General features: G+C 50.2%; 2 protein-coding genes across 2 annotated transcripts; both read right to left on the reverse strand.

Moving 5' to 3' along the window:
• HER10_EVM0004083 (uncharacterized protein) lies at positions 1-4742 on the reverse strand. Its single transcript, XM_035473738.1, has 4 exons — positions 2977-4742; positions 2812-2868; positions 1425-1908; positions 1-1331 (listed from the first exon to the last, which is right to left on the reverse strand). Exons 1-4 carry the CDS (start codon positions 3859-3861, stop codon positions 451-453), a joined length of 2307 nt encoding a protein of 768 aa, XP_035334851.1. The 5' UTR covers positions 3862-4742; the 3' UTR covers positions 1-450.
• Positions 4743-13403: 8661 nt separating this feature from the next.
• On the reverse strand, positions 13404-15240 carry HER10_EVM0008347 (beta-xylosidase; the record flags this gene model as incomplete). Its single annotated transcript, XM_035477873.1, has 3 exons — positions 13404-13712; positions 13774-15109; positions 15167-15240. The coding sequence occupies 3 exons, from the start codon at positions 15238-15240 to the stop codon at positions 13404-13406; spliced, it is 1719 nt and encodes a 572-aa protein (XP_035335156.1).
• Between the last annotated feature and the right edge of the window lie 535 nt (positions 15241-15775).

Here is a 15775-nt window from a genome sequence, read left to right on the forward strand (position 1 = left end):
GTCTAATATCGTACAGAGCATCAGCAGCCTCTAGGTCTAGAAAGTCTGATAGCTTCCTCCCAGGAAAGTCCCAAGGGAGATCTCTACCAAGCCTCCCATCCCCCAAGTCACTGGTGCACTCAAAAACCACTTTTTCTTTTTCTTCCCGCCACACCGCCGCCATGCCTGAATAATCACTAGTTTTTAGGGGGGAACTACTTGTACAAGATGATGCCGTCGGCCGTGAAACTATAGGACGAGCAGCAGCGTATTGCCACCCGAATGCTTTGATGCAAAAAAGGAAATTGAAATCACAAAAGGGAAGAAAGCCATGCTTCCCTCCCATCCCTGTGAACGCCTCCGAAAATACACGATTTTTTGGTTCTCCCCCGCCCCCTTTGAGCCTGGAAAATGCTGCAGAGTGTGAATGCTGATAGGAAAAAAACGAAAAATCTGGTTGGATCATTATGATCAAGGCTGTGCTGGAGCAGCCTGGTGGGGGTGTGCCGCAATGTTGACCCCGGGACTGATGTACGCTCTGATGGCAATCTCGCCGAATCGCCGGACCACATTTGTTGTTCCGCCGGTCACTTGAGCCTCATCCTGAATGAACTTGTTCGCCACGAAGAGTCGGTTCTTAGGGTCGGACTCGTCCATATGCTGGGGCACATTCCGCTCGAAACCGACTTCCACGCGAGGAGAGAGCTCTCGCGAGATGGCGATGGAGTAGATGAGATCTCGGTTCTCTCTACCACCGAGCTGCATTCTGAGTTTGCCGAGAACCTCATCACGCTTTGCTGGGTCGTAATAACACAGATACTGTGCGAGGTTATACCAGAACTCAAACTCCTGCTCGCGATGAGGCTGGGTGTCAGGAACAGGAGGTGTGAGAGGATTTGAGGACAAGAAGTCGCCGCAGAGGAGGGTCTCCATGACCTTGACTCGGTTGGCTGCTTCTGTCAGGTCATCCGGAGGTGGCAGAACCTTGGCATCGGCGTTGGACGAAGGAGGAGCGCTGTTGCATGGCAAGATGGCCAGGGCCCAGATCAAGCGAGTCTCGAGAACTCCGGAATGGGTCATCTGGGTGTGGTCATTGGCCGGGACAGACTGAACAATCTTGAGGAACGAGGCAAATTGGCGCAAGAGTTGCTGGCTGTGCTCAAAGGCAAACTTTCCCTGGGCATCCTGCTTCTGGAAATAGTTTGCCTCGAAGAAGGACTGGAGGCCGACCGCGTAGACCTCGCGATAGACGTTGATGATCTCGGTGAGTAGCTCGGGAGTGAGGGCAATCTCCTGGGTGGGAGCAGCGGGGCCCAGGAGGCCGATAAGGTCATCGACCTTCATTCTGGTGGCTGTGTAGGTCGTGTTAGTATGAGGGTTTGAGAACGAAGCAACAACGGCTGAAAGAGAACAAGGCATGTACAATGATAGCGGGAGGGTCGCACCTCTGAGATGGTTGTCGAAGCCTGCCCTTTGCTCGCCCGAGAACGACTGGGTCTGAGTAGAGTGTAACGTTGCCGGGGCGGGTAGGTTTTGCAGAGCTGGATCTATCGGGGCCGCAAAGTCGTAGGCGGTGGGCTCGGGTTTGATGCCGGACGCAGCAGAATTCAAGGCTGGATCGAGAGGGGCGTGCGAAGATGGAACGGGAGGATTATACGAGCTAGGCAAGACGGCGGGCTGGTTTCCGTACGGGTTTGATGGAGCTACCGGCACGGGGACTTGAGGCGCGGCAGGCGTTGAAGGTACAGTCGGGACCGGAGGTGGGACGGATGATGGCACGGACGGGATGGTCGGCGTCGGCACCCGCTGGGCGTTCGGAGCGGGCTGGATTACGGAAGGACCTGGCTGCTGCTTGAAGATGGGGTCGTATCCCAAACACTCTCGCTTCGACTTTTTACAGTTGTTGCAGGACGGGTGAGCCTCGTCACACTATAAGAGATGGTTAGAATGGCGGCTTTTACTGAGAAAAGGGCTCAACCAAGAGAAGCCTCGTGAGCGAGGGATGAGAACGGCAATGAGTATGTATGTGTAAGACAACTGGGAATATGAGAGTGGAGGGAGGAATGCGACGGGTGAATATGCAGATGCCGTTTGCGGGCGACGATGGTAGGGCTGTGTGTGTGATGTGTGTGTGTGTGTACTGGGGACGATGATGAGGTAAGGTGAATGGATTCGAGTTGGAGTCGATGAATGTCGCAGATGGGACGAGGCTAGGCCCAGCTCAGGTAGCGGCAATCGTGACCGATGGGTGAGGGTGGCTGGTGCTTGGAGTTTTTGGAGGCGTGTCCGTCCAGGTTCTCAGTGGTGTGGTGGCTTGACGCTTGTCCTGAGGCCCAAACCAAGGCTTGGAGGCTTAACTGGAAGGGAAGGGAAGGAAGGAGGGAGGGGCTTTTCTTGCCGGGCAGGCGGGCGCGGCGGTCGGTTGGCCGTCGGTTCTGCAGGAACGGAAGATTGCTCCTCCTTGCGGGCGTGGGCGCGGGCGCGATCCCGGAACGTGGTTCAAAGGCATGGCTCCCGTCCTCGCTTCGCAGTAGCTCCAGACCAAGCGAACATCAAGCGACCGTTTTTTTTTTGGCGAAACCACGACTCGGTTCGCTTATCGTAAAGTTTGTTTGTTTCTTTGCCATCTTTTGCATTCCCGAGCTTTTCCAAATGTTGCCTTCCATGCGCCCGCGCGCTTTCTCGGATGGGGAGTCTCGAGAAAATTTCCCCAATTGCCTCTTTGCCTCGATAACGCCCAATTCGTAGCGGGGATAGGGTGATATGAAAAAAAAAAAAAAAGCTGGGAAAGAAGGACAAACAGAGCAGAACTTCACGAAAATCATTACTAACCTTGATACGGCGTTTACGACAAGTTAGGCAACCTGTCTTTGTGCGGCGCTTGATCTCCTAATAAGAAAGAAAGGTAAACCCCAACCGTCAGCTTTTATCCAAACGAGCCACTGCTACTGCCGGAGCAGCCTTCTTCCGTCTCTTTGCATATCCCTTCAAACATACCTTCTTCGGCCCACCGGGACCGCGCATCAATCTAGGATCGTGCCCGTGGGGGATTTGATATCTCAGGTGGTTCAGATCCTGCGTCATATATGGGTTGCTCTGTACTCCCGGCGGGAGGTAGTATTGCATGCCTTGGTTGGGCGCCATCTGCATCTGCATCGGCATCGTCTGAGGAGGCGGCGGCGCACTTTGTTGGTAGTGGTGTTCGAGGCTCTTCATGCTCGGCAGAGAAGGAATCGGCGCGCCAGGACTGGCTCGATATGGGTCCGCCTGAGCTTGCGTCTGCTGAGGGTGGTAGGCATATTGGTTCGGCGGCATAGGACCAGGTGACGGGAAGGCATTCGGGCTCGGGTAGCCTCTCTGGGAGCCATGAGGGTGCTGGTTATGCGCCATGCCGGGCGAGTGTGACTCCCTCGCGTCGCCGTTCTGCTGGCCGTTCTGCTGAGGAGGGAGAGGCGCAGGAGCTTCCACAGTAGGCGTAGTAGACTCAGTCGCAGTCGAAGTCACAGTCGCAGTCGCGCTCGTTGTCGAAGGACCAATCGCAGGTGCCGCAGCAGTGGCAGGTACGGACGCGTTCGCAGTCGCGACGGACGGGGTCTCGGTGGAGAGAGTCGGTGTATCGATGGAGGTCAAGGTCGGTGTCGTGGAGAGGGGAGCTGCACCAGGAGCAGGAGCAGAAGCGACAGGAAGAGGAGGAGAGGTCGAAGTATTCGGGGGAACGATAGAATTAGTAGAGGTTGTCGAGGGATCCGTACTAGGAGCGGCGACGTCGTTGACATCAGGCACAACTGGCACAGGCACAGGCGCAGGCACAGGTACAGGCACGCTGGAGGTGCTGGCACTGGTGCTGCTTGTGCTGATGCTTGTGGTGTCTTCTTGAGCCATTTCGATTTTAATTAGAAATTTTTATGGAGCCACGATTGGACTTGTGAGGTCGACCAGGGGAAGAGGCGTGGATGGAAGGAAGCAGCAGCGTGGATGCGCGACACCCTGGGTGCAGGTTGATCAGGAGCTGTGCCTGGTGCGTGGTCCCTGTTCTCAGCGTCGCGACTCGAGGCGAGATTTTTTTTTTCGTTTCCAGTCTGGCTTGTGGCTCGACTGCTGCTGCCACTTGCTGCTGGTCCTGGGACTGACTGGGAGGAGGCGGGAGGGGGTGCGGAGGAGCGGCAGCAGGAGGAGGAAAGGAAGGGTACGCGTAGGGGTGCCTGTGGGTGTGTGCGAAGGAGGAATTCGACCTGGGGTGGGCGCCTTTTCGGACCAGTGTCGTCAAGCAGCAGCGCGGAAGGAGGTCTTTTCGGGACCGGGACGAGCAGAGAAAGAGAGGAGAAGGGCGATTGTGGATGGCCAGGAGTTTCTCCTGCAGTTCTGGACCCCCTGTGCCGCTGTGTGTCGAATGTGCAGTGCAGTGTGCAAATCCAACGTCCACCTCAGTGTGCAAAGTCAAGCAAAGCACGGATTGTCTTGCGCGCAAAGTGGCAGAAGACGTTGTTCGGGTGGGTGGTGTGGTGTCGGCCGAGAAGGAAGGCCTGCACTAAGGCAAGGTAGGGAGCGGCGCGCGAAGAGGGAGAATCGAGCAAGCCAGTGGCCCAGCCAGATCTGCACAATTTTCGCGCGACGGGTGCTTGGGTGCGCGGGTACTTGGTGCTGGGAGCAGGACCTGGGCCTGGGATTGCTTGGATGCTGGATGCTTGCTTGGATGAAGGGGACTCGTCTTCCCGTTTCTCGGCCCCAATACTAACAGGCTGTTTCCACGCGTGCGCGCAGGACGGAGGGGCCAGGGGGTGGTCGGGGTACGGAGTATATCCGTCGTCGTCTACCACTCTGGGCTTGAGCCTTGAGCACTCGGTACTGAAGTATCCGTAGGTATGGCAGTCTGCGAGGTGTGACTGGGTAAGGTGGTCTTGGTTCCGAATGTACCTGCGCGTACCTTACAGAGAAGGCAAGCCGGAAGCCGCAAGAGGGGTCGAAGTCGGGACGAGGCCAGTCGAGAATAAGATGGTGTCTGGTATTGGTCAGGGAAGACGGCGTATTGGTGGTGCGGGTGGATCTATCAGAAGGAGGCGGTAGAAGAGGCGGATGATGTTAAGGGACGAGACGAGGAGACAGCGCGGGCGACAGGCACAGGTACAGGCACAGGCATTGGATGCCCATGGGTAAGTTTGAACGAGGGGGTGAATTGTGCTGACTTTCGTAGTGTATGTACGGAGTAAGGAAGTTTGGTCACTGCTTGCTGGTGGTGGTCGTGCTGCTAGGTACTCGTTGTGTTGGGTGGTGGGTAGTGCGCGATGTGAAGGTCCTATTCTTTTTTTTCCCTTTCTTCCTTCTCGAGGGTGGGTCAGATATTCGGAAAGTGAAGGCAAAGGCGCAGGCGCAGGCGCAGGCGCAGGTTGACGGGCCGGCGAAAAGTCTTGGCCTGGCGGCTGGGACACCCGGTTTGCTGGCCTCAGTGGCCTGTACGGAGTACTGCGTAAGGTAAGACCCCACCCCACACGACGGATCACCCCCCACGACAGATCACCTAAAATAGACGATTTTCTGGAGTTTAACTTCTTAACGTTATAATTATAAATTCGATTATTAATAGTACAACGCTATTAAATCTGAAATTCTAAATATATACTAATAAATTAAGCTTTTATTATATCGTTTATAAGCGTTAAAACTATAACTAAGCGCTACGAACGAGCTTTAGCCTCCTTTTTTATTTTTATAATAACCTTAATTTATATAAATTACTTATTTAAATTTTAATATATTTTTATTTTTATAATTAACTTATATAATTATACTTAAACCTCTAGTAACTTAATAACTAATTAAGTATTAGCTAGGGCTATATTTTAAGTATTTACTACTTATTTATTTTATTAAATATTAATTTATAAATAACGGAATTATAATTAACCTCGCCCTTACCTCGTACTTAGAACTTTTAATACTTTTTAAAATTTTTTATTTTTAAAGGTAATAATATTATAATCTTAGGTATTTGGCCTCTTAGTAATAAAAGTTTTTATAATAATGCTTATAAAATATTTATAAACTACGCTATAATAATAAATTTATTAAATAGGGTTATTTTATATTAACGGGCTATAGCCCTATTATTTTTAATTAATATATATATTTTATTTTATAAATACTTATTCTCGGGCTTAGAAATAATAATAAAAGAAGTTCTTTTTTAATTAGTATTAAGTTAAGTTAAAGACCGTAATTTATAAGCTTATTATAATAATATATTTTAAGTAATAAGAATACTAAGATATTTAAGGGCTAAGTATTATAATTAAAATACGGTAATAAATAATATAAATAAATACCTTAAAATAATATTATTATATAAAATTATTAAAAACGTAATTACTATAATTATTAATAATAAGTAAATATTTAGATTAGAATTTCTTAGCCTATTTCTATTTACGGGATAAATATTTTAAGTAGTTATTTTAATTTAATTATATTTAAAGTTTACTTATTTATAAAAATATAAAGCTTTATAAAGTATAATTTAATATCTTTTGGGAACTATTATTATTATATTATTTATTTTAAAGATAATTAATATAAGAAGTATTAGCTAATTATTAACATATATTTAAATATAAATATTTAAATACGGTCTCCGGGGTTTAGATATAAATATTTTTTTAAAATTACTTAGTATTAAATAGTCCTTATTACTCCCTTTATTAATCCTATTTTATTTATATTTTAATAAAAAGACTTGAGATTTTATTAATATCTAGGATTATTAAGATTTTTAAAAGCTTTTATAATATTAATAATAATAAACTTAACGTATTTTAAATTTATATAATAGGCCTATAATATTAATAGCGCAGGATTCTGTTATAAAAACCTATTTATTTACTTCTTTTTAAGTAAGTACTAGTTACTATTTTATTAAATAATATGCGTTATAAACTCTCTAACTTAAGTATAAGTCGGAGTAAATCCTAGCTAGCTTTATATAATTACTTAATAAGCTAGGGATTACTCCTAGTATTTACTAAGCTTTTAATAATCCTTTTTTAACTTCTTAATTATTATAATATTTTTTAGTTAGCTCGAAAAGGTTATATAGGGGATTCTTTAGTTTATAAAGGCCTTTTAAATCAACTTACTAAAGCTAACGTTTATTAGCGCGTTTTTAATATATTCTTTTATATATTTAAGTATAGCGAATCTATTAATAATTTTAGTACAATTTTTATAATTTTTTTTAATTATTTAATACTTACTTAGCGTAGTAGTAGTGGTGTTGAAGGAGGGAAAAATGCGGCCCAATCGAGTGATCTGTCGTAGAGGGTGATCCGTCGTGTGGGGTGGGGTCTTACTCCGTAGTGTAGGAGGATTGGAGTGTTTGGAGTGTTTGCTGCCCAGTCCAGTATCCAGGATGGTGGAGAGTGTTTGGGAGAGAAAGACGCGGGTCAGGGTTGACCGATTGTGTCGAGGTTTGCAGGGGGCCGTTCGAGATCAATTGTGGCCGCCGCCGCACGTTCGCAAAGGCCCAAAGAGAATTATGAAAAGAGGCGAACGGAGTGACGGGACAAGTGGGCGGGAAAGGCGCGGGATCATGGGATGGGGAGGCAGGAATTGGGATGGAAGGAAGAGGAAAAAAAAAAGATTTCGGTGGAATGGGCCAAGCTCAAGGTGTGGAAAGGTCAGCGGGAAGGAAGCTAAAACTTACCTTACTGCTCAGCTAAGGTACCTACCTTCCTTGGGTTACCTACGGGTAAGGTGGTGCTACCTTCCTCAGTAAGCTCGAGGTATGGTGGCCAATCATCAATAGAATTAATTGACTTTTTTTTTTCTTTCTCTTGAGGTTCTTCCGTCCCTGCACACGTTGCTTCGTCTTAGGTAAGGCAGGTCGCGACTTATGGTACCTAAGGTAGTCAGTTGATAGGCAAGCACAGCAGGGACGATGGTGCTAGGTGAACTTTGCAGAAAGAGGAAAAGACCAGCCGCGCGGAAGGCAAAGTCTAAAGACAAGATGGCGCCAATACGCGCGAAATTCACCCCGATTTCATTTGACCAAATGGCACGGCCGCTGTCCACGTCCATGGCGCCTGCCAACTTTGGTCTCTGTTGGGCAAGTAAGCACATCAAGTACCTTAAGTTAAGTACCGTACTACACAGTAATGGAAGGCACAAGCACCGACTGCAACTTCCTTCTCAGAACTCGGCCTGCTCCTTCCATCTCTTGATTTTTGTGATTGGCTCGGAATCACGAGAATGGTAAGTAACCACGCAGTACCTTACTTACTTGAAGGTACATTACTAAGGTAGATTGAGGTAACTGACCTCAACGTCACGTCGAGTATCGACATCTCAAGGATACCTTGCCTTCAGCCAACTTGCCATTGCCTGCCAACCTGGAAATGGCCGACTTTGACACTGACAGCATCTCGTTTGGGCTCTTTGCAGTTTGCTGCACCACTAGGGGATTTTAGCTCAGTGGAATTCGTCCCGACCTTTCCACTAAAGCGAGCCGCCACTGTTCGTCCCCGTCTCACTCTCGACGCACCTCATGTACTCCATGTACCTTTTTATGTATCCGAACCTCATCACACTCACCCGAAGCTCACCTCACCTATTAATTCCCTCCAGGTTGAATATTATGCTGGGTAAGGTACTAGGTATTCAGTGTGGACGTGGAAAACTTCCCGAATCGTCCCTCTACCCGCGACACGCCTCTAGCTTGCTTCCATCATCGATTCAACCGGGCCACTTGCAGCCTTGTTTGGTCCGATGCCCGGGACATGCCCTGATGCCACGCATACCGAGGTGCGTACGGAGCACGGAGCCATCCTTTTGTTTCCCATCCTCTTCCACATCATGAGATGAGGGGGTACAACATGTCAAAAGACGAACCCTCTCTGTCCCCTTGAATGCTTAACCACTTGACACTTGTGACCTCCAGGTTGACACAAGTTAGAAAGGCGCAAGAGGTCACCGGTCGACTCTTTCATAACCTCTAACCTGCCTAGACGCGATCCAGAAGGAAACCACTCATTCTGTGACTCGGAAGAGGGGCTCCCCAACTCCTGTCGGCCCCGTGTTGGCCACCCCCGAGCCTTGAACCCAGGTCGCCCAGCGAGTGACAGGCCCGTTTTCTGTGGCTGGAAGCTCGCTGCAAGGTGAATATCGAACCATCCGCCCAGGACCGCCCCCCTCCTCCCCTCCTTCAAACATCCTGGCCCGTCCAATCCCCAGCCGACGGGACAGTCTTAGTCAGATGCCATTCACAATGGAAGGCAGGCAGGTACGAATAACCTACGATTTCCCGTACCTACCTATCCTCTGTCTTTCCACCTTACCACACACGTGTCACAGTAGGTAGTGTGTAACTGTACCTACCTTACCTAACTTACTCCGTGAATAGGTAAGGCAGTTGCGGATACTCCGTACCTTCTTTACGGATGGATACCCACGAATAAGGTAAGGTACTTTGCACCTCGGTCCGCCTGCACCGAAATCGCAGGTCCCGTCGCATAGCACAATCAACACTTGTGCAACACTCGTCCATCAGTCACACCGAGCGAGGTTGAAAAAGGCAACATGTTTGATGAAATCGCTCTTTGCAATACGACTATATAATTGCCTTCTATATTCATCATCAATAATACCCGTTCTAAGAGAAGCAAAAAAAGGACTCCGATGCAGGCACCGCTACCGTACTGCTGCAATTCCCCGTCGCACACGATCAGGTACCAAAAGGAGACTTGCCTTGCCAGTTCCACCAGTATCCGAGGTACTTCTGTCAAAAGTCCCACCACCTCCTTCTCCAGCCACTCATGCGCCTGCAGTAGCTTCGTCTCACATGTGCGTTACGTAAAGGGGTACCGTGGCCGCATGTCCCACCAGCTGGTCTGGCCGCGTCTCCTCCACGTACTCTCGCAAATCCGATGCAATTTCAACACTCTCAGCCAAGCCACCGCGGCCACCCCCCCATGCAGCAAATCGTTGCTCTCAACGCCTCGTACCGCACCTCTTCGCATGAAGTTGCAATTCCACCAAAGCCACACTCGCAGCAGATCATTGAGGCGCTACCTTGAACTGACCTCATCTTCAATTTCAGCCCTGCACTTTCGAACCCTCTCCTGCTCTCTTGGGCCGCAGAATATTGACCGACGACATCATCGACATATCGTGGACGTCGTCAACTTGATCCAAAAGAACATGAGATGATTTCCGCAATCCCTTCTCAGTCCGTCGCAGTCTCCGTCCCTACGGATACATACCACGGAGTCTTACTACGGATACCCTCTAGTTGAGTCTAGCTTCTTCTTGCTGCTCTGCATCGTCATCTTCCAGGCCAAACCCTCCTCAATCTATCCCACTCTACACCATCCCCGGCCCTGGTCTCTCCTGTGCTACCTTGTCCTGTTTGCTCTACGGATACTCTCAAAGGTACTCCCGGTGAGCACCCTCCTATCATATCTCCTCTTCTTCTCCCCCTTTGTGTTCGTTGACTTTGCAGCTCCCCGTTGGGCCCCTTGTCCCGCTCGCGCGCCCTTGCTCCAAGTAGAGTTCTCGAAGCCCGGTGAACTAGCCCGGCGTCCTATTCGAGTCGAAGCTTCACACTGCCAATATATCCAGTTGCCTCAGCCAGTGCATACGGCTATTGTCTACTCGGTGTCTCCAGCCAACATTACTCTTGTCCCACATCCAGATCAGCATAGCATATGCAAAGAACTGGACACCTGTCAAGATGTGACTACCTAGGACATTACTGCCTGAAAGCCAGCACCGGCCGGCCTTCGCACCGTAGAGCTCCGGAGCACATGTGAAAGCACTAATAGGAGTTGATGCGCCGCGAGCATGACAGGTCCCAATAAGAAGACCGCCCGGGGAGATTATCCCGTCAATCGATGCCCGTCAATCCCCGTGGGATCTGCTTCAACGTCATCTCAGCGATCGTCTTTCGTCTCTATCCTCCGCAAGACCGCCGCCAGGTACGACTACTCAGTCAAGTAGGTAGTCAATAACGACTAACAACCAATATCCGCACGGCTGGCTTATTCCGCCCTCCCGTCACTGCAAACAAGCACTTCGTTCATCCCGCCTTCTGTCTTGCCCGCCTAGCATGACCCATGCTCGCATCCACACTCGACCAGCATCTCCTTTTTCAGCCTCCATCTCGTACCCAATAATGGGGGTTTCCAACACTCATCTCCAATCGTCCGTGCTTCTTCATGCGTCGCCCCAGGGTCGAGAGAACTATTGAATTCCCAAGCTCTTGTTTGGGGAATCGAGCATGTACGCAATGCTTCGTCAATCTCATTCGCAATCTCTGCCTACGCAGCTTGCTCCGTCTTTTACCCAAAAATCATCAAGATACCCATGGCTCTTAACGTCCCCACGGTGGTATTGATATAGCACAGCCGGCATCCCATGCCTGCACCATGTCGCGTCGCGTCGCTTCGTTAATCGCCCACCGTTGCAACCGCCCTTTTTTACCTTTTCGTTTCCCCGCATATCCGGAGCTTCTACGCACTTCCCTCACGAGGTTAGTGCAGACCTTCCGAGCTCATTATTGCCAGCCGAACCGGGTGCTTCCCCCGCCAGTATCGGACACCATCACCATGTCCGCCCTTTTGTATCTTGATGCAATTCCTCAGTCTTGCAATCGACAGTACGACTGTCTGTACATACATATCGCATTCGGAGTGACTTCCATTTCCGCAAAAAAGGCCCGATCGCCAGAAAGGTGTCACACGACATTGTGTACACCCCTTTCTCCTATCCGTACCTATGATGAGCCAGCAGAACTTCATACGCAGGTGGACTTTGCGAGACATTACCACGTTGCCGTTGCGCTGTGGCCCCAGCGTTTTGTGCCTGAAGATCCTTTCCGTCTTTGCTTGCCCAAATGCCGATAACCTTGTCTTCTGGCCGCTCTGCGTGGTGTATCGTTCAGAGGCTCAATCTACTAATGTCTGGACCGCCTATACTGAAGTCGGCTAAGTATGACATCAAGTCCGAGACGATCTCTGGCTGCGCAACACGGCAGTCTTGTACATATCTCTGCTACTTCCGGGTTTTCCGAGCGTGCATGTTCGTGAGACTTGGAGAGCTTTCAATCCCCAGATAATGTTGTCTGCCCTCCGAATCGAGCAAAACTCGACATGCCCCTCCCCGTCCTGATGAACACAGAGTTGTAAATGCATTCAGCTGTTCAGTACTTAAGGCCTAGCTTTTATTTTCGCGGGATAGCAATAGCTCACAATTCCTTCTTGTGGAGGTCGAGGGTCTGGAAATAGACAACTTCAAGTGGCTCGGGAGCGTCTGGAGCTTGTCGCCACGCCGAGCACTGTCACACTCTACCTTCTCGCAACGAAGGTGTCTAAGTACAGATAGTATTCATAAACAGCGGTCATTCTCCGGGGGGTATTCTTCATAGTATACCTATCTGCTGATGGACTTTGCTCATGATTGAAATGTCTTTTGGGACTCCTTGGTTTGAATTTCGCCAATTGGAATGACTTGCAATATGAAGGCTGGTCACATTGTTAAGTACAATGTCGGAGGTGCTTGTTCTCTGGGGCACTTGCCAAGCTCAGAGAATGGGCCAATGTTACTTGTCATTGATAGAGCCTTGGGACGTTGACAAATAGGTCGGTACTTATAGTATCACAACGAGAAATAGCAGCGGTCTTTGACTTTGGTAATAGCAATGGCAACAGATCGATTCGTATAAATACGCTGGTCATTCTGCGTACCGAAAGTCTATGGAGATCAAGTCGTCGCTTCCTTCCCAGAAATGGCGAAGGACCTAGTTCTCCTTTAAAGACTTCATTACGTGGTGGCTTGAGAGCAGCGGTCGTTAACACTGGATAAGTTGTCGAATGCTCACTCAGATTGCCACTTCCTAGGTCTGGACATCACCTGGCAGGTATTCCTGATTGTATACAAGGACCTGTATGGACTTTGCGAGATGGAACTCCCGCTACATTGGGTCAACTCGCACGTATATCAAAGCTCGACCAGAACATCACTCAAACCACTCTCATGACAACCGGTACGCATCCAGGCCAGATTATGTTGTGGTGAATCTCCTCGCCGCAACGGACCGAGTATAGACTGGAGTCTGGGCCGTCGACGGCTAAATAAGGGGCAAAGCGGTCAAGTTACCGACGGGACTCCATTTGCCGATAGTACACCACCTTGGATATCGTAGCCGTCGAAAGTAGCGTCTCTGAGGAACATAGGGGAGATGAATCAGAAGATCTAGTTCACGTTGGCTTCGTTTGTGCGGAAAATCCCAAGATGATTATCGGTCTCGCGTGAACATCACTACTACAGCTCATCGACATCAGACAAGCACAAGCGAAACAAACAAGGTACGGAAATCTTCTACGCAGCTGCAGAAGTGAAGGAGCGGCCTTTGAGCCCGCCAGTTTGCCTTAATTCAAGTACTACGCCCAATTATCATAGTCCGGTAGACCCTCGTCAAAGTATACCTCCTCGACGCGGTTGAAGCCCACCTCCGGAGCGTCGTATGGCCACGGTTCGCCGTTCCCGCTAGCGAAGAGAGCGAACATCGATCCCTCAAAGTTGGGATACCCGGGGTTTGAGCTCATCTGTTTGGAATTGAATGTCTTCAACCATGTGGGCGAGGTTGCGTTGCTGCGAGAGTAGCCGAGGGAGTATTCTAGAGGCGAGGCGCGGATGTGAAGTGTTAGATCTGCGGGGATCATTGACTCGCTGAGAGGGTATTCGGTTGACTAGAGGTAAGGTAAGAAAATAAGCACGTAGTTAACAATTTGAGAATGCGGGAGGACCTACATTGGGTCGAGTCGTCGGACCGGTGGAAGTCGGCAAGAGATCGACGTACAAACACAGCCTCGTCGTATTCCAGCATCCTCTTACGCCGATATCTTGATGGTTAACTTCACTCAGATACGACGCGATCCCAACCGAATGCCTCGGTCCCAGTCCAGCTGACGTCGACGACAGTCTAGCTGAGAAAGTCATGTTCAACGACGTCTGCTTTCGAAGCACAGCAGCCGCCGTATCTCGGTCCCCGAGCGTGAAGACGTTGGGATTGAACACGATCCCCGAGTCGTTGGCAACTACTCTCTTCCCCAAACCACCCGTCGCCGCCGCACCCTTGAGCCGGAAGTTCTCCGTGTAAGGCGTCCGCTGCTGGTACCAGCTGATTCCCAACTTTGTACCCGTGAACTCATCAACCCATTTCGCCTTGGGATACTCCTGATCTGGCCCTTCGACGCTCTTACTCAACAACAGAGGCTTTCCGCCGTTCATCGTCGGCCATCCGTCCTCCCAGTCAACCTTTACCAGAAACGCCTCGCGACCGAGCGGCGAGGCACCCTTTACGTTTCGTCTTGCCAATAGGGAGGCGTACCACTCCCCATCGGGCGTGTCAGTAAACGTCGCATGGCCAGTCGACTGCACCGTGAGCTTCGGGTCAGCGCCGTTGTAGATGAGCGGGTTCGTCGGGGAAGGTTCCCACGGGCCCTGGGGAGACTTTGAGCGGCCTATCGTCGCGCGGTGGCCGGTACTCGTGCCGCCTTCCGCTAGGAGGAGGTAGTACCACTCCCCGCGCTTGAACATCTTAGGACCCTCTGGTCTGGAGCTGGGCAGTTGCGGAAGTGTTCCGTTCCAGATATTGCGGTAGGGACCGATGCATTTTCCTGTGCTGAGATCGATTTCGCATTGCGTTATGCCCCATAGCCGGTCGTAGTTATTATTAGGCCCCATGAGGTTGAGGTAAGATTTCCCTGTCGCCGCGTCGTGGAAGAGGTCCGGGTCGATGCCGTAGGGCTCCGCCCATGTCAGAGGCGACCAGGTAACGAGGTCCGGAGAGGAGATGTACCATATCCGCGGCCAGGAGCGGGAATCCGGGTCGGAGCCCCATCGCGTCATGGAGGTGATGTAGAAGAGGCCGTTGTGGTGAGAGAAGGAGGGGGCCCAGACGCCCTCGCCGGCGGAGACGCCATAGAGGGCGAGTACGGAGGGGTCTTGGAGGGCGTGGGATACGAGGTCCCAGTTTGCGAGGTCGGTCGATTTATAGATCGGGATGCCGGGATAGTAGGTGAAGGAGGAGACGGCCATGTAATAGATATCTTCTACACGGAGGATGGCTGGGTCGGGGTTCCATCTGGTGGGGTGTTAGTAGGCTTCGTCGGAGTTGACTGCGAAGAATGGTGAGCTTCACCCTGGAAGGATTGGGTTCTTGATAGCTGATACGACAGCTGCTAGGACCAGCGTCGCTCTTGTGAATAGCTTCATCGCGTCAAGATAGAGAAGTTACTTGGCTACTTCGAACTTGCAGCCGACCTCACAAAGACTTATACCTCTGTAAATTGAGATCGACCTCTCTTATACGAGCGACCGACGAGGAGTGCAAATTTCCAGCTCTCATAAGTCAGAACACCCCTGTATTCAAGTGTCCTAGCTTCCGCCCGGCCTTCGGGCCTGTCCGGGCGAACCCCCGATGCGCGCGGTGATGGGTCCGCGACGCGGGGTACATCATCGCGGGGGAAATTTGGCCGGGTAAAGACAGAATTGCAGGCGCTTCTCAATCCGTGAGCAGATCCCACCTTGAATGGAGCTGCGAATACCCTGCCAATCACGTCATGGGCGTCAAAGTGATAGGCGGAAATGCGTTATACCGTTGCTCTGTACTGCAGTCTATATCTCAATGTCCTTGGCATCGCTTTTGCTTTACAATGCTCGGCTAAGCCTTGTCGTTTTTGATTCGGCCTGGTCGGTCTTTCCATAACAACAATATCGATCTCAGCTCAGAATAAGATATGATGGGCAC

This window comes from Colletotrichum scovillei (genome assembly GCF_011075155.1).
Source record: "Colletotrichum scovillei strain TJNH1 chromosome Unknown Contig00004, whole genome shotgun sequence".
NCBI classification, from domain to species: domain Eukaryota; kingdom Fungi; phylum Ascomycota; class Sordariomycetes; order Glomerellales; family Glomerellaceae; genus Colletotrichum; species Colletotrichum scovillei.

Bases quoted from the DNA above. Each gene is read 5' to 3' on its own strand.
- HER10_EVM0004083 (XM_035473738.1), bottom strand. From the start codon at position 3,861: ATGGCTCAAGAAGACACCACAAGCATCAGCACAAGCAGCACCAGTGCC. The intron at 2,869-2,976 runs GTATGTTTGAAG...CTTTCTTATTAG, and splicing joins GTCCCGGTGGGCCGAAGAAG to GAGATCAAGCGCCGCACAAA. The intron at 1,909-2,811 runs GTTAGTAATGAT...CATCTCTTATAG, and splicing joins GTCGTAAACGCCGTATCAAG to TGTGACGAGGCTCACCCGTC.